Source organism: Phocoena sinus, chromosome X (genome assembly GCF_008692025.1).
Source record: "Phocoena sinus isolate mPhoSin1 chromosome X, mPhoSin1.pri, whole genome shotgun sequence".
Classification (NCBI taxonomy): domain Eukaryota; kingdom Metazoa; phylum Chordata; class Mammalia; order Artiodactyla; family Phocoenidae; genus Phocoena; species Phocoena sinus.
The window spans coordinates 43086278-43109284 of NC_045784.1; the positions used below are offsets into that span (position 1 = coordinate 43086278).

At 47.9% G+C, this 23007-nt stretch overlaps 1 protein-coding gene across 5 annotated transcripts; it reads right to left on the reverse strand.

The window, feature by feature from the left end:
- Positions 1 to 10428: 10428 nt before the first annotated feature.
- On the reverse strand, positions 10429 to 19530 carry SLC38A5 (solute carrier family 38 member 5). 5 transcript variants are annotated; one of them, XM_032619890.1, is made up of 16 exons: positions 19430 to 19530; positions 17945 to 17998; positions 17790 to 17865; positions 17331 to 17446; positions 17167 to 17240; positions 16518 to 16610; positions 16313 to 16391; positions 14529 to 14611; positions 14154 to 14212; positions 13930 to 14052; positions 13639 to 13718; positions 12875 to 12975; positions 12505 to 12620; positions 11554 to 11698; positions 11357 to 11460; positions 10429 to 10885 (listed from the first exon to the last, which is right to left on the reverse strand). In XM_032619890.1, exons 2-16 carry the CDS (start codon positions 17995 to 17997, stop codon positions 10784 to 10786), a joined length of 1404 nt encoding a protein of 467 aa, XP_032475781.1. In that variant the 5' UTR covers position 17998; positions 19430 to 19530; the 3' UTR covers positions 10429 to 10783. The 5 variants fall into 5 exon arrangements, with proteins under 5 accessions (XP_032475781.1, XP_032475778.1, XP_032475779.1 ...); XM_032619887.1 differs by having other exon boundaries at positions 17331 to 17515; XM_032619888.1 differs by lacking the exon at positions 19430 to 19530 and adding an exon at positions 18351 to 18440.
- Between the last annotated feature and the right edge of the window lie 3477 nt (positions 19531 to 23007).

Below are 23007 nucleotides of genomic sequence, written 5' to 3' on the forward strand. Positions count from 1 at the left end.
GGATGGCACCCTTTCTTCTTTTCCAGTACATTATGAAATTTTTCCATCATTTCAGTGGAGCAGTGGGGAAGTAGACAAGTTTGCTTGAACGGCCATCTTCAGATAGTCTTTAAGGGTGTTTTTTAAAGTTCCTAGAGAAAAAGTGGTTTTCATTTTATTACATTGTGTTCAGAGAATGTCCCTTGTATTCTTCTACATTTTGCCAGGGGTGGTGCTGTTGCTGGTGGAATTTATCAAGACTGTATTTATGGCCTATTATGGGTATTATACAGAAGGTTGGGCAGACTTTTCACTTTCTTTAATGAGCAATTCTTGGACTTTCATCTTAGAAGCGAAAGTGATTGATACCAGCCAATCTGTGAGGTGTGGGAGGGGAGTCTAAAAATGAACCTTTAGATTAACTTAACCTGATTATTCTAAGGCCCACTCCTGCTGTGTCTCCCTTTTGATTCTAAGTTTGGAGTTTTTCAGAGGCTTGGTTACAAAGCACAGCTCTTGCCTCTGGTGATTTGAGTTGCGATCTCATCTCCTCAGATTTCTCTACAAGTCTGATCCCACCTTTTCTCTATCTCCCAGGAGTGCCTCAGTATTTCTGGTGCCCACAAGCACCATTTCTTGTTTTCCTGGACTGTTAAGAATTTATCCTTAAAAACACTTTTCCTCCCAAATCAATGGGATGTTGGGTGGGATGTGAGGTGGACATATGAGCTGTGTCTGTCACCTTGCTCCAATTGTCTCTTTTTGGGTGTGTTGTGCATTTTTGTCACTATATGAATGTAATTTTTCTCCATTTTATTTTCTAAATGGTTATTATTGTTATTATTATTACCTATAACAAGAAACATGTGGGGCTTCCCTGGTGGCGCAGTGGTTGAGAGTCTGCCTGCTGATGCAGGGGACACGGGTTCGTGCCCTGGTCCGGGAGGATCCCACATGCCGTGGAGCGGCTGGGCCCGTGAGCCATGGCCACTGAGCCTGTGCGTCTGGAGCCTGTGCTCCGCAACGGGAGAGGCCACAGCAGTGAGAGGCCCGCGTACCGCAAAAAAAAAAAAAAAAAAGAAAAGAAAGAAACGTGATTTGCTCAGGATCCTGTGGGTCAGCTATTTGGGCTGGGCCAGGTGGTTTTTCTGCTGGTCTTGCCTGGGATCACTGATATAACTACAGTCAGCTGGCAGGTGGGCTGAGGCCTCATCTAGGATGAGTCCTTGCTTCTTGTGGTCTTATCCTCCAACAGGCCAGCCTGGGCTTCTTCACGTAGCAGGCTTAGGTCCTCTGAGACCTGCTGCTTCCCCAGGCTCTGCTCTGCAGGTTCCCTTGCACCAAGTTTGGTGCAGGACTCAATCTGTTTTATTCTCCAAAAAAAATTCATTTCACAAGACAATGGTTACAGAAGGATACTTCATTGAAGATTTCATAGGGAAGACTGGTAAAAGTGAAGGAAGTATATATTTTACAAAGCTAAGCAGTTCACTGCAAAAATCACCTGAACTTCCTTTTTGTCCAAAAATATCACCCTTAGTTATTCTACAGCTGGGTTCTTCTATTGCTTTCCTCTATCCCCAATCCTCAAAATGTCCATTTTCTTATTGGGACAATTTTACTCTCTCCAGACCTGGGTCCTCCACACTCAGCACTTAACACTGTCTTAAATGCTCTTGTTTTAGCTCAGGTTCCCAAGGAAACAGCCTTTGGGCCATATAGGACATCTCCAGACAGACTATACATAGAAACCCTGCTTGGAACAGTGCGTGAGAGGGAGGAAGAAAGGAGAATTTAACTGCCAGGCTCACTCCCAGTTTCTTTTCTTATAGATCAAAATGTACCCCATAGCCATTAACTCCCCCACACTTGCATCATCTGGCCACTTGGGCAGCTCTTTGGGAAGCCAGATCTCACACTTTGAGGTGTAGTGTTTCATACAAGCCAAAAGTGGTGGGGGGGGCCAGAAAGTCCAGGCGTGCTGCTCATTTGCCTGGCTTTACAATGACATTTAAGGGTGAGAGCTAAATACTCCCAGGCAAGTCCTAAATTCACCTGGCAGTTGGAGTAGCCATCTGTGCGAGCTAATTGCCTGTATCCGAAGGAAAGATTAAAACTCCTGTCTCTAAGACTAGCAGGTGCTTACAGCCTGGAGCCAGGCGCCTAGGCTAAACTCTCAGGTGACAGGGAGCCAGGGCGCTTATCTTCCTCAACATCCACATTTCAAAGAGATGGCTCCAAGGCTTTTAAGAAAGACATTCCTGGCTTATGGGCTGGCAAGAGGCTTATTTAGCTTTTAAAACTATGTACATACATATCAAAGGGGCAGAGGAAGTATTCACAAATACTAGGTTTCTCAAGGAAATGCTTGATGAAAAATGAAGGGGAAGTGTCTTTCCCTTTTGACAACAGGGAAAATTCAATTTTGTGTTTATTTACCCTAACAATTTTCCCCTTTGGTTATTCTTTTATAGTTACACTACCATTCTTTATTATCTCCGTTGCCATTTCTGCCTTTCTCTGGATAGTTTACAGCGCCTAAATATCCAGTAAGTCCATAGCAAGACACAAAGTAAAGCAATCATCAGAAATACAATAGAATGAATTTTACAGTTTAAGATAATACTCACCTTGGGAGAAAAAAAACCTTAAATATGTCATACAAATGATGAATGGTTAATGCAGATTCTTTATTGAGCAAATGTGCAAAGATTCTCCTTCATCATACATTAATTGTACTGCTGTGCTGTCTTTAATGCTTGTGCTTTCTCTGTCTTAAACCTTCCGAGACTCTGCATGCCTGAGACTGTTGTTATTCTGCCCAATATAAAAGTTCCTTTCTTTCAACACTTTGGAGTTATTACACCACTGTCTCCTTGCCTCCACGGTGTTGTCTGAGAGATCTGACGTCAGTTTAATTATTCTTCCTTTGTAAGTAAGCTACTCTTTCTCTCTGAAAGTTTTCAAAACAATTTTTGCTTATCTTTCATAATTTTACATTTCACTGTGTCTAGGGATATGTAGAGGGGGTATAGGGGTGGGGCTGTTATTTGTTATAATTACCTAGCCCAGTGGGTGGAGGGAGTGCTAGGGAAGGAATAGTTAGTTACCAGTCAGCCTGACTGCACTTTTCTATGAGCTTTCCAACCCCACTATGCCTTGATGTGACCATGCCACTTTGGACTGGCACTGGACCAACCCAGCCACTTTTCTGCTCTGTGGTGTTTAAAGGACAGGTAATGAGCCTTCTAGAAAATATGAGGAGAAAAAGGGATGCAATTAGAAAGCTCCATCTCAGCTTATCCTCCATCTGTGGTCTCTGGCCTTTTCCCACAAACCATCAAGAGTTTTGTTGCTGGGAGCTGTTCTGAAATCCAACCACCTTCTCACCTCTTCAAGATCACACAGCTGGTAAGTTGCGTGCGAAGCCAGAATTTGAACCCATAAGTTCTGGCTTCAGAGTTTGCACTCTAAAAGGCTAATGTCTTAATTATTCTATAATTCAACCATTAATTAGCATCCTATCCATCCCTTAAACAACACAAGAACTTCTCTTTTCTTTCTTGTCCCTCCCTTCATCTTCCATGCTTATATTACCTGAAATTGTAGTTCAAGATTGTAATTTTTTCTTATTTATTTATTTTTTGCTGCATTGGGTCTTCAGTGCTGCGCACAGGCTTTCTCTAGTTGCAGCGAGGGGAGGCTACTCTTCATTGCCGTGCACGGGCTTCTCATTGTGGTGGCTTCTCTTGTTGCAGAGCATGGGCTCTAGGTGTGTGGGCTTCAGTAGTTGTGGCGCACGGGCTTAGTTACTCCGAGGCATGTGGGATCTTCCTGGACCAGGGATCAAACCCGTGTCCTCTGCACTGGCAGGTGGATTCTTTTTTATTTTTTTTAACATCTTTATTGGGGTATAATTGCTTTACAATGGTGTGTTAGTTTCTGCTTTATAACGAAGTGAATCAGTTATACATATACACATGTTCCCATATCTCTTCCCTCTTGCATCTCCCTCCCTCCCACCCTCCCTATCCCACCCCTCCAGGCGGTCACAAAGCACCTAGCTGCGCCACCAGGGAAGTCCCAAGATTGTAATTTTTAAAATTTACAATCAAACTTATTTAGATTTTTCAATAAATTTTATTGTTTTCCCCCTCAGCATTGCTTTACTGGAACCCCTTCCTTCCTCCTAAATCCATTTTTTTTTCTTCTTGCTGGATCACATACCTTAATCATACTTTCAGAAAGGGTAAGTGTATGATGAACTTTCTGAAATATTTTTTGCTCTCGTCTGGATTATTTTGGCTGGATCTAGAAATCTAGGTTCAAAGTTATTTCTCATCAGCTGTTTGAAGAACCTCTCCATTATATTCTCTCCCTTTTCTCCCTGGAAACTTTCAGGATTTTCCCTTTATCTTCTGGGTTTTTATCTTTAACCTAAAAATTTTATTTTGTGTGTGTATGTGTATGTGTGTTTGTGTTTGAGTCATGCTCAGAACTTAGTGTCTCTTTTCAGTTTGAAGATTCATTTCTCTCTTCAGCTTAGAAAATTCTAGAACATTATTTCTTCATGTATTGCCTTCTCTCCAGTCTTTCTATTCTCTATGTCTGGAACTCCTATTAGATGAATGTTGAAACTTCTGGCATCTATTCTCCATTTCCTTTATTTTTTTCCTTTCATACATTCTACTTCTTAATCCATTTGTGCTATACTGTGAAGTAATGCCATTACCCGAACACATTTTTTTCATTGGTTTGTTCCAATTTCTCTTACTGATTTGTAAGAGCTTTTTTATATATTAAGGATAGTTGCTTTTAATTTGTTGCATATTGTAGGAGAATAGAATATGCCACTCTAAAATATGCCTCTCTGGCATGAAGATTACTTTAAGCTGATTATTTTGAGAAACAGCGGACACTGGAGAAGTTCTAGAGAGAAGTTACCTTTTGTAAGGGAAATTTACATTTATAAAGGAAATCTCCATTTGTAAGACTGTCACCTTCTCTGTGCTAGGAAGAGGATGACTGTAAATCACAAGAAACTCTTACCCATGAAGACAGCACGGACTTAAATCTGCATAACAAATCTTATCCTTGTTTACCATACTTGCCCTGGTCACCTTCCCATACCTTGCCTCTCAACCGGAAGCCCCAAACCCCTTTTTCCTTTGTTTTAAGCCAAGTTGCTATCTGAATCCTAGCTCTAGCCATCGCTTTGAGTTACTCATCCCTGAGTCTCTCCCATCTGTATATGATTTACACACATTAATAAACTTCCACTTGTTTTCCTCTTATTAATGTCTTTTGTTACAGAGCCCCAACCAAGAACCTAGAATGGTAGAAGGAAAAGATTTTTTTCCTCCCCTACAACGTTTCAACATTTTCCTTCAAATTTGCTTTTCAAATGGTTTGTCTATGGTGTCTTTTGACTTAGGTAACACTTTAATTTTTACATCTTAAATATGTCAGATTTGTTGCTCTTACCCTTGGTGTAATGACAAGAAATGCCATGCCACCTCAAGATTTATCATAATATTTTCCTAAATTTTCTTCTAGTTCTTTATAACTTCAAATTTTCACATGTAAATCTCTAATTTTTCTTGAATTTATTATTTTATGTGGTAAAGGTAAGAATTTAATCTTTATTTTTTCCAAATGGATGGACACTTGTCAAACTATCATTTACTATACAATCTGTCTTTTGCCCACTGTTTGGAAATGCATGTTAAAGTCTTGTATATAGGTCAGCTTATTTTATCATTTTGTTTCACTAATTGTTTCTCTGTGTATTAGTTTTCTCTTGCTGTTATAACAAATTACCACATACTTAGTGGCTTAAAACAACACAAATTTATTAGCTTATACCTCTGTAGGTCAGAAATTCAAAATGAGTCTCACTGGGCTAAAATCAAGGTGTTCCCAGGGCTGTGTTCCTTTCTGGAGGCTCCAGAAAAGAAACCATTTTCTGGCTTTTTCCAGCTTCTAGAGGCTGCCCACATTCCTTGGCTCATGGCCCCCTTTCCTCCATTCATGAAGCCAACACATAACATCTCTCTGACCCTGCTTCTGTCAGCACATCTCTTTCTCTGACTCCTGCTTCCATCCTGCACTTATAAAGTCCCTTGTGATGACCTTAGACCCACCCAGATAATCCAGGATGATCTATTTTAAAAGTTTAGCAACCTTAATTCCACCTGCAATTTTAATTCCCCTTTACATATAGCAACATATTCACAGGTTCTGGGGATAAGGATATGAACACCTCTGTAGGAAGAGGCACTATTCCAGGCCCCTTGCTGATTTTTAAGTACATCTCAGCATTTGTTAAGGCAAGAATACCCTACTATTCTTTTGCAAAAAAATCTTAGTTATAAAATAAATAAATCCTGGTGATGTAATGTACAGCATGGTGACTATAGTTAATAATATTATACTGTATATTTGAAAGTTGCTAAGAAAATTGATCTTTTTTTAAAAATAAATTTTATTTATTTATTTATTTTTGGCTGCATTCGGTCTTCATTGCTGTGCACGGGGCTTAAGATAACTGATCTTAAAAGTTCTCTTCAAAAAAAAAAAAAAAAAAGGGCTTCCCTGGTGGCGCAGTGGTTGAGAGTCCGCCTGCCGATGCAGGGGACACGGGTTCGTGCCCCGGTCGGGGGAGATCCCACGTGCCGCGGAGCGGCTGGGCCCGTGAGCCATGGCCGCTGAGCCTGCGCGTCCGGAGCCTGTGCTTCGCGACGGCAGAGGCCACAGCGGTGAGAGGCCCGCGTACCGCAAAAAAAAAAAAAAAAAAAAGTTCTCTTCACAAGAAAAAAAATGTGTAACTATGTGTGGTAATGGATGTTAACTTGACTTATTGTGGTGATCATTTCACAGCATATACAAACATTGAATCATTATGTTGTACACCTGAAACTAATATAATGTTATATGTCAATTATATCACAATTTAAAAAGAAGAATTCAGGCTTATACATCTGAGTATTTTCTCAAAAGAATAAATAAAAATGTTTCATAATTGTCTAAACTTCAAATAATTCATAAAAACTAAAAATAATTCTTGGCTCTTCCCATATATTTATCCTTCTGCCACTTGGTTTTCCACTGGCAAACTTTAGAATCAATGTGGCATAATCCAAAAAAAACCCAGTCATAATCCAAAGAAAATCCCACCTGGATTTTGTTTAGAAATTGCATTAAGTAGAAAATTGCAGTACACAGAAATTGTATAAAATAGATATCAGAAATGACATCTGGGGACTTCCCTGGTGGCGCAGTGGTTAAGAATCTGCCTGCCAATGCTGGGGACACAGGTTTGAGCCCTAGTCCGGGAGGATCCCACATGCAGTGGAGCCACTAAGCTCGTGCGCCACAACTACTGAGCCTGAGTTCTAGAGCCCGTGAGCCACAACTACTGAGCCCATGTGCCACAACTACTGAAGCCTGCGTGCCTAGAGCCCGTGCTCTGAAACAAGAGAAGCCACTGCAATGAGAAGCCCGCACACCACAACGAACAGTAACCCCTGCTCACGGCAACTAGAGAAAGCCCATGCAGCAACGAAGACCCAACGCAGCCAAAAATAAATAAGTTAATTAATTAAATTTTAAAAGAAGAAATGACATCTGTACAATATTGAATCTCCTCATCCAGAAATAGAATATTTCTGCAAATTTATTCCTATTTTCTTTTCTATTCTTGAGTTCAGTTTTATAGTGTTGTTACTACAGTCATGCATATTTCTGATTCAGTTTATTCTTAGTTTTTTTAACCATTTTATTGTTGTTATAAATGGAATATTTTCCCCCATTATAATTTCTATCTGATTATTGCCAAGAGGTAGGAATACAAGTTGATTTTTGGATATTTATTTTGTGTCCATGCCAACTTACTGAATTCTTTTTTCTAATTCTAATAGTTTTGTTGATTTTCTTGGACCTCCTAAGTATATAATCTCATCATCTGAAAAAAATATTATATTTGCCATCATTTCAAAATATTTACCCCTCTTATTGCACTGGGCAACATGTCCAGATCAATATTGACGAATAGTGATTAATAGTGGGAATAGTGGGCAATGAACACATGAGGACTGAGATTTAAAACATAATACCATTTACAATTGCTGCCAAGAAAATGAAATACTTAGGTGTAAATCTAATAAAACATGTATAGAACTTGTGTGCTGAAAACTACAAAATATTGAGGAAAGGAACCAGAGAAGATTCAACATAGTAAAGGTATCAGTTTTCCACACTTTGATATACAGACTTAATGCAATTCTTATCAAAATTCCAGCGATATTGTAGCTATAGACAAGATTACTCTAAAGTTTATATGGAAAGGCAAAGGAACTAGAATAACTAAAAACAATTTTGAAAAAGAATAAAGTGGAAGGAATCACTCTACTAAATTTCAAGGAATCAGAACTGTGATGTTGTGGAGAAAATAGACACATAGATCAATAGAACAAAATAGAAAACCCAGAAATAGTTGCACACTGATTCTTTTACAAAATTACAAAAGTGATTCAGTGGAAGAAGGATTGTCTTCCTAAGAAATGGTGCTGGAGCAACTGGATATCCATGGGCTCCCCAAAAAGAACATTGACCTAAACCTCATACCTAATATAAAAATTAATTCAAATGGATCATAGATTTAAATGTAAAACATAAAAATTTAAAACTTGAGCATGATGAAGCGTTCTTAAACATGACACCAAAAGCACAACCCATTAAAAAAAAAAGATAAATTAGACTTCATCAAAATTTAAGTTTCACTCTGCAAGAGACCCTGTTGAGAGGATGATCTCTTTGGGTGGTGTTCAATATGAAGATTTACATTTTTAAGGCCAGGCGCTGGAATTTCAAGTTAGCATTTATTATTAAAAAGCAAGCTTGTTGGGCTTCCCTTGTGGCACAGTGGCTAAGAATCCACCTGCCAGTGCAGGGGACACGGGTTCAAGCCCTGGTCCGGGAAGATCCCACATGCTGCAGAGCAACTAAGCCCATGTGCCACAACTGCTGAGCCTGCGCCCTAGAGTCCGCGAGCCACAACTACTGAGACCCCGCACCTAGAGCCCATGCTCCACAACGAGAGAAGCCACCACAGTGAGAAGTCCGCACACTGCAACAAAGAGTAGCCCCCACTTGCCACAACTAGAGAAAGCCCATGTGCAGCAATGAAGACCCAACATAGCCAAAAAATAAATCTTAAAAATAAATAATTTGTTTTAAATAAAGCAAGCTTGTTGTGCTTCACTTTAGTGGCAGTAAAGAAGGAAGGAACAGTGAAACAAGGAGTATACAGAAGTAATCAACTCTAGTCAACTGCCCCATTTCTAAATATGGAGAGGAGAAAAAAGATTATATGACTGTAGTGGCTTGTATATGCATAAAAATTATCTGAGAAGACAAATGAATGTCTCTTAAACACTTGAAAACTTCTTTCATAAAGAAACACATGTGAATTTTAACAGCAATACCATTTTCACCTATTGGGGGGCAAAATTCCATGTTGGCAAGGCTGTGGTGTAATTGGCTGATGGGAGAGTAAAATGGCCACCCTGGCTCCTCCTTGGACCTGTTATGCTTGCTCCTACCTCAGGCCCTCTGCACTTGCTGCTGCCTCTGTCTGGAACTTTGTCTAAACAACCATGGGACTTGCTCCTTCTAGCCAATCGAGGACCCAGCTTCTTGTCCTTTCCCCAGTGAGGTCTCCCTGACTGCCCCCACCCCCCGCCACCACCCCTGGCGTCACAGTCATCACTCATTTTCCTCATAGCGCTCATCTTTATTGGGAATGATTATCTGTTTTCCTCTCTTCTTCTAGATCAGAGATCAGCAATTTTTTCCTGAAAAGGGCCAGATAATAAATAGCTTGGGCTTTGTGAGCCCTATGATCTCTGTTGCAACTCCTCAGCTCTGCTGCTGTAGCACTAAAGAACCATCAACAATGTGTAAATGAACAAGCGTGACTGTGTTTTAATAAAACTTTATTTGCAGACACTGAAATTCAATTTCATATTAATTTTCAAGGGTCACAAATTATTCTTCTTTTTATTTTTTTTCAATCACTTAGAAATGTGCAAACTATCCTTAGCTTGGGGGACATACAAGAAGGCAGTGGGCTGAATTTTGCCTGCAGGCAATAGTTTGCCCTTTCTTGTGTTAGAACATCAACTCCAGGGGTTATTGTCTGCTTGATACATTGCTATATCCCCAGCACCTAGAGCAGTGCCTGGCAGCCAGTAGGCTCTCAAGAGATATTTCCTGAGTGAGCAAGTAAACAGATCTATGAGTTGTGTAGCGAGCTACTGAACTGTGGAGATATGGGTGAGCAGATGAGAGCTGGCAGTCCTACTCTTGGGGCCTCAATTTACCCCTGTGTGAACCTAGGAAAGGTACCCCAAGAAGTCCTAGAAAGAGATCAAAAAACTGAAGCCAGAGTTGCAATTCAGCATCTTTATTCTTCCCCTTTAGCTCGAGGGTGATCCTGACAAACAGCTTCTGCCAGGAGGAGGCAGAAAAGACTGGGCTGGGCAGGGGCTCCCCAAGGACCTGGCCTCCCCCTCCTCCCATAGGGCTGGAGTTGGGGTTAGGGCCATGATCCAAGCTCGGCATCCCCTGGGGAGGAAGGGAGAGGACCACTCTTCAGCCTCTGTAGCCCCCTACCTCCAACAGCCATGTTGATGGGAACCAGCCGCCTCCACACCCCAGGCAGGAGGGACCCGGGTGAGCAGCTCCATCTTACTCCACGTGCACAGGCACATGCACACGGGGGCCCAGGAGGAGCAGGGCTTGGTCAGTGTCCAGATACATGGCTCTGGCCTGTGGCCCAGTTGGCAAACATGAAACCTAGACTGATCGCCATGAAGAGGACCCCCAGGATACCAAAACACAGAGCCTGTGGATGTGAGGGAGAAAAGATGGAGCTGGTTGGGTACCTACACCCAAGCTCCTCCAAAGGATGTTCCTCAAGCCCTCCACCCCCTCCAGAGAGTGCCCCATTCATTCATGACCCTCCTTTCCTGCTCCCTCTCCTTCCTTAAAACCAGCGCCTTCCTGTGAATCCTCCTTCCATCTTCCTAGAACCCTTCAGGGAGTACTCTCCCGCATCCTCCTTGAAAACATTCCAACCCTCTTCTAAGAGTGCTCCTTCCATCTGTCTGAAGAATGCTTCCTGTCTTCTTAGACCCTTCTTGTGCTCTGTCTGCTCAGGCCCTTCCTATGACAATCTCCTTCATTCTTCCAGACCATCTGCCCCCCTCCCCACCAAGCCTTCTCTTGAAAATGTTCCTTCAACTTCTAGCCATCCTGGAGTGCTCCCTCCGCAGAATGCTCCCTCTTTCCCCAGCCCTCCCCCTGGAATGCTCACCTGGATCTTGGGCCACGAGTAGAGGGGCTCCACCTCAGAGGGTACAATGCGGAGGTAGAAGACGCTGGGAAGGATGAAAATGAGGCTGGGGGCTGAGGTGGACCCTGAAGGACAAGCAGGAGGGACAGAATCAATATAAGTTTGGGGTACAAGGCCCATATTAGGTGGGGTCTGGGACTGGGGTTGGGGGTACTGACCGATAACCCCAAAGATATCCCGGATAGTTGGCACGCAGATGACGAGGACATTGACCAAGACAAGGAGGATCAGGGCTATGGCCACATGGCGTGGCCAGCTGAAGGCCTTGCTTGGGAAGAGCAGCTGCTGCAGAGCCCGGCGGATCTGTGACCAGAGTAGGGTAGGACACAGGTCAGGGCTCAAGCACTACCTCCCCTTCCATGTAGTCATCTGTCTTTAACATCGCCCTCAGTCTGAGATCCCTGATTTCCCCTCCATCTGACTGTCTCTCCACCCTGTCTGACCATCCTTCTGTGCTTCCAACTTCTGAATGAGCATCCTGCCGCCCTTCTGTCTGACAACCATGACTCTTCCTTCTGTCTGATCATCCATCTATTCCTCCATTCACTGTCTGAAATCTTGTCCTCCTCCTCTATCCAACTATCTCTGCCTCCTCCTGTCTGACCACCCACTTGTGCTTTCACCCTGAGACCCCTGTCCCTCTCTCTCCATCTGACAACCTCCATATCTCCCCCCTCTGTCTAGTCATCCCACCTCTCCATCTGAGAGCCTTGTCCCTCCTACACCTCACTACTCGTGCCTCCACCCTTTTTCTGGCCATCCCTATTTCTCCATCCTGAATGTCTATCTGTGCCTCTTCCCTGTCTGACCATTCCTGCCTCCCTCTTCTGTCTAGCCAGACACCTGCGCCTCCTCCCTCCAACTGACTGCCCCTGTCCTCCCGATTCTTTCTGCTTTGCCATCTATGTCCACCTTGTGTCTGCCCATCTATTTTTTCCCTCTCCGTCCATTTGACAACTCTGCCTTCCCCGTCTGTCCGTCCCAACCTCCTCTATCCAACCATCCATCCACTCCCATCTCCACAGTCCATCCAAACATTCCTGTCTATGCCCTCTACCCATCCATCCATGTCCCTCCACTCCATGGGCCCACCCTCGCCCCCAACGCACAGGGAACAGCACGACTGGCACAGTGAGAGTCACCGCAAGCAGCACAGCTAGGCGCACACAGAGGATGAGCAGATCCTGCTGGCTGTACATGTGCAGCATCTCCGCCTCCACGCTGCCTGGGACATGGGACATGGGATATGGGATGTGATTGGAGCACCAGGACCAGTGTCCCAGAAACATATACGTGTGCACGCGCGCGCACACACACACACACACAGACGGTGACAAAATCTCCATGTGTGATGCGTACAGTCCCTTTGGAAGCTGATAGGTCTGAGGGCATGGAGGGAAAGTGCTCAGGTTCCTGCCCAGCAGTCTGCCCAGTCCCCACACCAGCTCCCTACCCAACCCTGGCCCCAGCCCCACTCACTGTAGAAGGTCAGGTAGCCAAAGGTCGCTGTGAGTGCATACATGCAGAACATGGCCCCAATGGACACATTGGCCACGGCCTGCATTCTGCGCTTGGAGGGCCTGAGGTATAGAGGTCGTAGAACTGTCACGCCCAGACCCCTGGACTTGGTCCAGGCCTCTCAAAACCAGCCCCCACCCTCCAGGGTCCCCTCCTCCCAGAGCTGATGTTCAGCTAGTACACACTGGGATGCCCATCTCTGCCTCCCCTGTACTAGCCACTCCTCCCTTCTCTGTCCATCCATCTTACCCCATATGACCATCTTTGCCTATCTCTCCGCCCATCTCTGCCTCTCTCTTCCATTAGACTGTCACAGCCTCTCCCTTCATTCTGATCATCCATGCTGTCCCTCTGACTGGTCATCCACAGATCCCCCCATCATATCATCCCTGCCCTCCCTTTGTCCATCCATAGCCCTCTCCATCTGACCATCCCCATCTCCAGATCCCATCCACGTATGCCACCCCTCCATCTCATCTTCTCAGCCTCCCCACTTGTCCATTCACACTTGTACTGGATGTTAAAAGAGTAGAATACTTAAGTTCCAATTAGTAAACAGTCACTGCCCTGCGTCCCCCAAGGCCTCCTGGCCACCTCAAACCCCTCCCTTGGCACTATCTAGCCACAATCAAGCTACAGCACAAGGACTGTTGTAGGGCTTGTGGCTTATGACTATCACCCCACCTGCTGCCCCATCACACATGCCCACTTGCCTGCCCACTCACCGGCAGAGTTCTGTGTAGATGGGCAGCACCTCAGGGTGGCAGACAAAAGCAAAAGCCATAATGGGCACTGTGTAGAACATCTGGGGGAGTGGCCCAAGTACAAGAGATTAGAGCCTGCAGGGTTCCATCCTCTCCTCCCCATCCCCCCAGCCCCACCACTGCCCTCCATATCAGACACATGGAAGCCCCCAGTGTCTGATACCTGGCTCCACTCTGAGCAGAGTGCACTGTGTGACAGAACCAGAGGACCTGAGTGAGGTGCAAGGCATAGACATATGCCTGCACACCAACCTGTGAGTCAGCTGTGAACATCTGGGCCTCACAGCTTGTGTTGAGGCTTGGGGGGCTCTTCCTCTCCACTTCTGTCTCATTGTGGCCTATAGCACACCCAAGCTGGAACTTCTTATAGATGACCTGGGGGAGGGAGGGTGTGGAAGTGAGGTCATGGGGAAGGCTATGTCCCAATGCCCCAAACTCCCTCCGCACTTTTTCATGTCCTTCTCCCTCAGACTCACCGAAATGAGGAAAAATAGCATACAGGTCAGAGAGAGACCACTGGTATACCCCAGGTAGCCTGCAAGGGGCAATATATGGAGCCTCAGAAATCAAGGGACCCCCCCCAGAGCAAATATCAACCCCCGCAGGCTGGCCTTCAAGGCCCCCTCACCCCAATTTTGCCACACTTTGCACAAACTTCTACTTCTATCTGGACCACCCCCCCCCACCACACACACACACACGCACTTAGCAAACTCCTATTCATCTGTTAAAAACCCACACCAAACAAGCTCTCCTCTGGTATTCCACAGCCCTTGAAAATCGAGATTCTTTGAATCTGGCTCCCCTTCTCTAATTCCACCATCCAATGACCAATTCAGGAAGCCTCTTACCCAAGTGTCTCATGAGGGCCAGTGGCAGGATGATTAACACACTGACAATGATGATGAGGAGGTTTCCCTTCAAGAACCAGTCCCTAAGGAGACAGGTAAACATAGTGAGTAGCTGCCTACCAAAGAAAACTGTCAGGCAGATGCTCATAGAAGACAGCTGGACAGAGAGGTTTCTGCATGCAGTCAGGAGAGATGGGCTGAGCCCTCAGCTGTGAGAAGTCATCCAGGTGGTTGCAGAGATAAATGGCACAAAATGATTGATGGAAACAGCCAGACAGATTATCAGACTGTCAGTCACACACAGTCAGAGGGATACAGCTGGAAACACACACAGCTGGACAAAACTGTGGCATCAGACCTCAAGTGGACATACAACCAGATGAGCAAACAATACCCCACATCAGCCAGACTCACATAGTCCAATACAAGGTATCAGACACAGAGAGAGTCATGACCCTGGTATGTCTGATAGGTAGAACACCAGTCTGATGATTTGGTAGGCAGGCAACAATGCAGAATCAGACAAAAAGTCAGAAACACACATGTGCGGCTGTTTGAACAACTCAAGGTTTGTTGAGCACCTGAAAGTGGCAGGGCCGATTTGGCCACACAGTCAAAGATGGAAATAGAGACAGAATCAGCCAGCTGGCCACTCAGTTGGAACCAAGCTCAAAGAAAGAGCAGGATCTGTACAGAGATCGGAGGGAGGTGCCCAGGCAAGATAGTCTGTTAATACAGAATTGGATGAACAACTGCTCATTTATTCAAAAGAATTTTATTAAGTGCTTACTATGCTCCAGGTATTCACACATTCTCTTTCTACCTTAGACACACAGTTACACAGACATGAACCAACAAATTACCATTGGTCATATATACAGTGGGAGCTAATTATAATAATTAGACACACCTAGTCACATAGACTGTCAGCTACCTGGATGGTTTCAGGATCAAACCAAAGATCTAACAGTATACACAGAATCAGCTATCATATACAAACAGATGAAAAGGTTCAGCCAGCCGATGGATCCAGAATTAAACACAGTCAGCTGGATACATACTCAGAACAACAGGCAAACATACATGGCTAGAACCATAATACAGAAGACATATACAGTTGTAGTTGAGGATCACACACAAACAGCCAGAAAGAATTTGCCAGAACGATGGTCACCAAGTTAAACACAGAAAGTTAAACACAAATCACGTATACTTAGCTGGCACCACGGTACACTGCACACACACGTGCACATACTCTCTTGGAGTCAGTGACCATACACTTATAGCTAGACAGATTCAGCCAGCCTAATGGACCCAGAATCAAACAGAATCCACTGGACAGAGAAAGTCAGAGTAAGCAAATGTCAAACACACATGGTTGGAGCCACAGTATACAGGACACAGCTGTAGTCAGCTAGCATACAGATGGCCAGAGAACCTGCCAGTATAAGAGTCACAGAATCAAACCCACGGACAGAGTTTAGGTCAACTGGATAGGTACAGCCACACGGTCAACATCAGAGTACCTGCACACACAGAGTCAGCCAGAACAGTCACAAAAATCAACACATGGTCTTACTGGACTCCTACAGCCAGAGCAACAGTCACACATACTACTGGCATCACAACACACAGGAATCACAGTCTGAACAAATTGGCCTGCCCGACTGTCTCAAAATGGAAGACCTGGGGGTCAGCTGGACACACAGTTGAAGCTAGTAGCCAGACCTCACGGGCAGAATCAGTGGTCTGTGGGCCAGAGCCAAGGGGTGTTGCACACTCACCCCTCAGGGTCCATGTCCAGGAAAGTGCCGATAACCAGGGGGAGTTCGGATTTGATGATGAACAGGTAACTGGACATGGCTGGTGCAGGTGGGGGGAGGTGTAAGCAGAAGGATCCCTCTCATCTCCCTCCCACCCCAGCCTGGGGAAGCCCACCTCAGCCCACCCTCTTCCCCCAAGCTGACCCCCACCTCCCAGAGTCCTCACCCCCAACATTGTGCAGACAGATGACCGCGGCCACCACTACCTTCCCCGCAGGCCCCAGAGCCCTCTGTCCCAGCTGTTCATAGGCTCGGATGCCTGGAGGGGAGGGGACCAGAAAGGAACAGATTGTGGGTCGAGGAGCCCAGGTCAGGGGTGAGTTGGAGGCCAGAGAGTCTGGGAGCTGGGGAGCTGGGGCTTGGGCTAATTGGGCCTCATTGCTGGGAGCTGGAGGTGAGGACTAAGCAGTTGGGGTTGGAGTCTGGTAGGTGGATTTGTGGCCAGGGAGAAGGTTGGGGGCCAGATGTGGGTAGTTGGGGTCTTGGGGCAGGATATGGACTGAGGTCATGGCAGGAGTGAAGTCTGAGAGCTGGGGGCTGAGGACCGGCAGTCTCAGGGTTGCGGTGCTGGCTCCCATGGGTACGTGTGCTGGAGACTGAGGGGTGGGGGCTAGAAGTGGCGTGGAGTGGTCTGGGGTGGGGGCTCTGGTTTGATGGCCAGACTGAGGGCTGAGGGCTGGGAACCTGGGAGCCCAGATGAGGTCTGAGGGCCAGGGTGCCGTCTGGGGTCTGGAGCCCAGAGAGCTGAGCGTGGTGTCTGGGGTCCTGGGTCCAGGATCTGGGGTCCAAGGTCTAGGTTGAGCTCTGGGTCTCACCTACAACACCAGCACAGGTCAGCAGGAGATGGATGGAGTACGAAGACAGAAGAGCGATGCAGAGCAGCAGGGCCCTGTGGCAGATGGCACTGATCGGACTTGGCCCCCAGGCCTCCCACCTGCCCACCACACCCCTCCCCCACCCCAGACTGCCTAGGACTCACAAGAAGAAGAGGACCCCTGTGTGGGCCATGGCATAGGCCAGCCCCAGGATGCCGCTGCCCATGATGGCGTTGCTGAGGTTGAACACTGACATTCCAAACGATGTCTTCCCCTCGAACTGCGGGTAAGGGGCAAGGCCCGGGCACACATGGGGAGGGGGACCAGGGAAGGAGACCAGTGCCGGGGCCTGGGGAAGACTAGGGAGGAAGTGACTGGGGCAGAGGAGAAGCCCAGGAAGGACCATCAGAGGAAGGAAAAGGATTTGAAGAGGAGGAGAGCTGGAAAGGGAAAGCCTAGGTGAGATTTTAGAGGGGAGCAGGTGGAAGTGAAGAGGAAGAGGGAAGGGTGGGGCAGCGACCAGAGGCAAAACAGCTGAAGGGAATAACCAGGAAGAGGGAGCAGCAGGGGAGGGGCTGAGCTGGGCAAGGTGCAGCTGGGACAGATCCTGTGGGGTCACTCACATCCATGAACTGGGCTGGCTTCCTCCCAGGAGAAGGACTATGGCTGGGCAGGAAGCCCTCGTGCTCCTGCCTGTAGCTAGAATAAGCAGGGAAATTGAGGCTGATGAGAAGGTAATTCTGATCCCTGACCTCAACCCCTTGGGTCCCCGACTCACTCCACAGCACCCCCAGGGAGGGCTCCGTTCATCTTTGGATCCTGCAGTTCCATCCTGTGGGCAGAGAAATGGGGTGGGGGGTTCAGAGATGGAGCAGGGGGGCTTACAAAGTGGGGAGAATTAGATGAAGGGGGTCGGGGGGGTCCGATAGTGACAGACAGATAGATATAGAAACAGAGACACAAAGATGAGGTGAGGGGAACAGGAACAGAGGGATTAGAGAGACAGGGAGACAAGTGGAGATAATTGGAGACAAGAGGGAGAGGCCGACAAAGAAAGAGATGGGAGAGAGAGAGAGAGGGACTCAGGGGAGAGACGCCAACAGTTACTCACTGGGACATGGAGAAAACGAGGGCAGCAAGAGGTAGAGGGGTAGAGACAGAGACAGAAAGAGAGAGATACCGACCCCTCAGCAGATGAGATGGCCATTTGGAGCTGGGATAGCCTCTCCTCCCAGACCCCAGACTCACTCTCTCTTGCTGTCTGTCTCTTCCCTGCCCCGGTCCCCCGCGCACCCCCCTCTTCCCTCCACCCTCACCGAGTGGTCATGCCTCTCACTCCTTACAGGGACACGTGTCCGCCTGACTGCCCCACCCCTCCTAACGCCCCCTACCTCCCTCCTCCCCGCCTGGGCCGCCAGCCTGAGCCCAGAGCTGATGCAACCTGTTGGAGGGGCTGAGGATGGGAGGCGGGCTCAGCGACCCCAGCCCCCCACACCCTGGACGCGGCAAACTGCTCTCTGCCACAACTCTGAATATTCTCACTAGAGGCCAAAAGCAATTCCCCAAACTGAACCCCCCTCCAGGGATAGAAGTGACCCAGGGACCCTCATTTAATCCCCCTTCTAGGGACTAGAGAGGTATTTTCTGGGACCCTTGTCAAGTCTTAAACACTCGTATTCCAGTAGAAGTCACTTTAGAGACACTTCCAGACTTGAGATCCTTTCTGGGCTTGGGGTGTCTCAGGAACATGGCCAAGCCCTAATTTCCCCTCCTGAAGAGGAGCTGTCTCTGAGGCAATCATCAAAAGCCCCCTCCCAGGGCCTGATGTGTCTCCTGGGGTGGAGTGTCTCTGCAATCCCCACGCAAGCCTGGAGCCTCCCTCTTCTGGACGGAGTGTCTCTGAAGAAGCCCCCAGCCCTGAACTCACTTCCTGGGAATGCTGTATCTCAGAAACCCCCATTCAAGGTCCCCATCATGACTAAAACTCCCTCCAGGAAACCCCCTACTCAAGCCCTGAATCCCCTTCCTGGGTCGGGGAAGGCTCTCAAGGAGCCCCTTCATCAGCCATGAGCACCCTCTGGAGCCTCCCACCCACTCCTGAATTCATTTCCTGGGATCAGGGTACCAAAAGGATTCCCCCTCCCATTCAATTCCGCACTAGTGCTAAAAATGCCTCCAGGGAGCCCCTGAGCCCTCTCCCAGGACCCCCATTCGTGCCTTGGGGACTCAGGAGCCCCCTCGATGGCCAGCACCCCCTCCTCACCTTCCTGCTCCTCTCAGCTCTTGAAGCGGCAGCAACTCAGAACTAGGGCTCTGGGACCCCGCCGGGCGGCAGGGCTCCCGCTCAACCAGACCCTGCCTTCGCCTGCCCTCTGACCAATCAACTCCGCCAGGCTTGCTCGGCGGCTAATCAGCACTGCCCGGGCCCCATCTGGCAGGCGGATTTTTTTTTCCTGTAAAGTTTTAACTTTAATTCAGTTTCCCTCTTCTGGTTCTGGGCAGGGGGAAGTCGGGCGGGGGTGCCTCCCTTCATCTGAACCCACATGGAGGGAAACAGAGGTTTCGGGGGAGGTGGGGGAGATGGACTGAAAGATCAAGGGAGAGTAGATCCACTCCTAGAGAGAGGGACAGACATACAGTGGGATGGGATGGATGGCAGGAGGAGAGACAGAGATAGGAAGAGAAACAATCCCAAATAGAGACAGGCAGGCAGAAGAAACAGCACAAGGACAGACAACAGGAGGGGACAGAAAGGGTATGAGGGAGTGGTAGACAGGCAGAGGGGCAGTCAGCGAAGAAAGAGACTCAGAAACGGTGGGCAAGGAGAGGCTCTCGCAAGCTCCTGGATGAATGCAGATGGACAGGTGGACACAGCCAGACACATCCCCAAACAGAGATTAGGAACAGACACACTGGCTCAAAGGGACAGAGCAAGTCCTGCTGAGGCAGAGAGACACATGGAGGGGCAGGTGGCAACAGGCAGAGAAAGTCAGATTCAGGCAGAGGAGCAGACAGACCTGGGGACAGCAGTGGGACAGGTGCAGGGAGAGGCACGGCCAGGCCACCAGAGGCTGACCTCAGACAGACAGCCCAGCCGAGAGAGGACCCTAGATCTTGGGGGGTCCCCAGAGGGAGGCAGGGAGGGCACTTGTAGTTGGGCGGGGAGTGTGGATACACACTGTCTGCAAACTAGGCACACCCTGAAGTCCTGGACCCCAGCCTAGGCCTTGGGTGGAGCCTGTCCACACCCTAACGGAGGAGCCCCACTGTCTGTCTGCCTGTCTCTCTTAAATAGGGGTCTGTCAGTTGACTCCATTCGGGCATGTGATAGGCATGTCTATCCCAGGCAAAGCATGTGTCTCCTGCAGGAAGTCAGGCGGGGTGGACATGGGGTCCAGGCCCGACTCGACTGGGCTGTTTGTGGCCCAGGTGGACAAGAGGCCTCTGTCCCAGCCCCTCCACCCACCTGCCCGCCCCCCACAGGGAGCACAGAATTCCCGGAAAGGCCAGGGGCTGGCTGGGGCTTCAAAGCTAGCCTGGAGGCTCCCACCCCACTCGCAGTGGGAGGAGGGTGAGGGATGGGGCGTTCACTTCCCCACAGCAGGAGAGAGACTCCCGCACACTCAGGGATCACAGCCCAATCCAGGGGCTTAGAGATGGAGGCAGGCTCGCCATCACCCACAGAGGTACAAACTCGCATGCAGACTCCCAGCCACACACAGAGAATATAGGCTGACCAATACGAACACGCGCAGATGGCACATGGAGAGCCCAGGCCATGGGACAGCCACATATAGCCACACAGAGTGACTTAGTCCGATAAGTATCATCACCCACTAAGCCGCACACAGAGATCACAGACAGATGCAGTGACAGGCTCACACTGCTTTACAGCCACTACAGACTCACAGACATCATCACCCATGGACCCACAGCCACGCCAAAGAGAACCAACAGGCAAATCACACACAGACTCGCAGCCACACACGGAGCCAGAGCACACAAATATGATTCCACAGAGCCGACGACATCATACACAGGCCCAGCATCTCCAACACATGTGATTCCAGGTTCAGATGACCCTGGAGGCCAACGTCCAGGTTCAGCCTCTATCATGATACCTACGTGCATGTGAATTTGTGTATGAACTTGCGACCACACACAGCTCTGGTCACAGAGAGAGAGGCACCCACAGGCAGACACGATTGTACAGACAGAGAAGCCGCAGTTACAGACACATGCACAACTGCATTCAAGCAGATAGGTGCACACAGCCGTGTATACACAGCTTTACACACAAATCAAGTCGGGAAAGACATGCACAGGGAATGCATATGTAGGCGCACAAACTGGAAAAACAGGGATGCAGAGAGTACACTTACTATCATTACAAAGAGGAAATGCAGAAAATACACCTAAAGCTGCATGAAGAGGAAACAAGGGAACATACACTGGCACCAGAAGAAATGCCCTTAGGGAGCACACACCTATAGCCACTCACCGAGGAGAGATGCAAACATGGTGCCAGAGAAGAAAGACACACAGACATCGGAGACACACACACAGAGGAGAGACAGATAAACACACTTCTCACCCACGAGCATTACAAAGGAGACACATAAGCACCCAGGGAACACACACACACACAGCCCCATATAGATGAATTGCGCAAGCAGACGGGACCAACACACAGTTGTCAAAAAGGAAACACACGAGTTGGATAGGCAGCGATAGACACAACCAGGCAAGTAACATAGTAAGACACACGTGGAACTCACATACATGTGTTTGTTGCTGGGAACATGTACAGGTAGCTGAGATACCCTCAGGGTATTCATACACAGGCACGCGGGCACAAGCCAGCGGGTGCACACACACACACCACTCCACCGTCTATCCCGGCCTACTCCGTGTCTCTCGTCTCTCTCCTCTTCCCCCCTGGGAGCCATTAAATATCTGTGCTTCAGGCCAGCCAGGGAAAGAGACACCTGTCAGCAGAGGCCTTGGCCCAAATGACTAAAGGGCGGGGGGACGGGGACTGGCTAGGCAGGTGTCTAGATTCCAAGAAAAGTTTGAAGTGTCCCATCCAAAGAACTAGTGAAACTTCAACAAAAAACAGATGCCCTCACCCACCACCTCCCAGCAGCAGCTTCCTCCTCTGATCATTGTCCTCCCCTCCAAGGGCCAGCCCTGCCCTCCAACATTGCCCAGCACAAGGCCACCTGGGCACACAGCTGGAGGTCAATGAATGCTACTTATCAAGTGTCATATTATCATCATTATTTTTATTTCTGCCGAGTGAACTCTTCTAGGGGAGGGGCAAACCTTCATCCAGCTCTGCACCCCATAGCTCAGCTAAGTTTCAGGGCATTGCAAATAGCAGGTGTTCCACATATGCTGGTAGGAGGAAAAACAAAGGGAAAGTGAAATCTGGCTGCAGAGGCAGCCTGTTTTAGAAGGAACAGATGTCTTTAAGCTTGACCGAGGCCTTGAGGCCGTGCCAGGGATAAGAACGCTTTGTTCGTTCATCAAAGTAGGGCCCTTTCTCAGGGTCATTTAAGGCTTTTGTTGGTTCATTAAAGCAGACCCTCGTGGGACACTTGGGATTCCTATCGAATCTATTAAAAGTCAGTTTAGGATCTTGTCAGTTCTTCTAAGCAGACCCCTGCTTTTCATTAAAACACTACTCAGCAGTCTTCAGGGGAGGGAGACACGGAGCAAAGCAGTTAACAACGCAAGCTTTCCCAGCTCTGCCACTTGGGAGCTGTGCGGCCAGGAGCAAGTTTCGAAACCTCACTGTTTCAGCTTCCCACAGGGCTTACTACTGCCTAACTCAGGGCC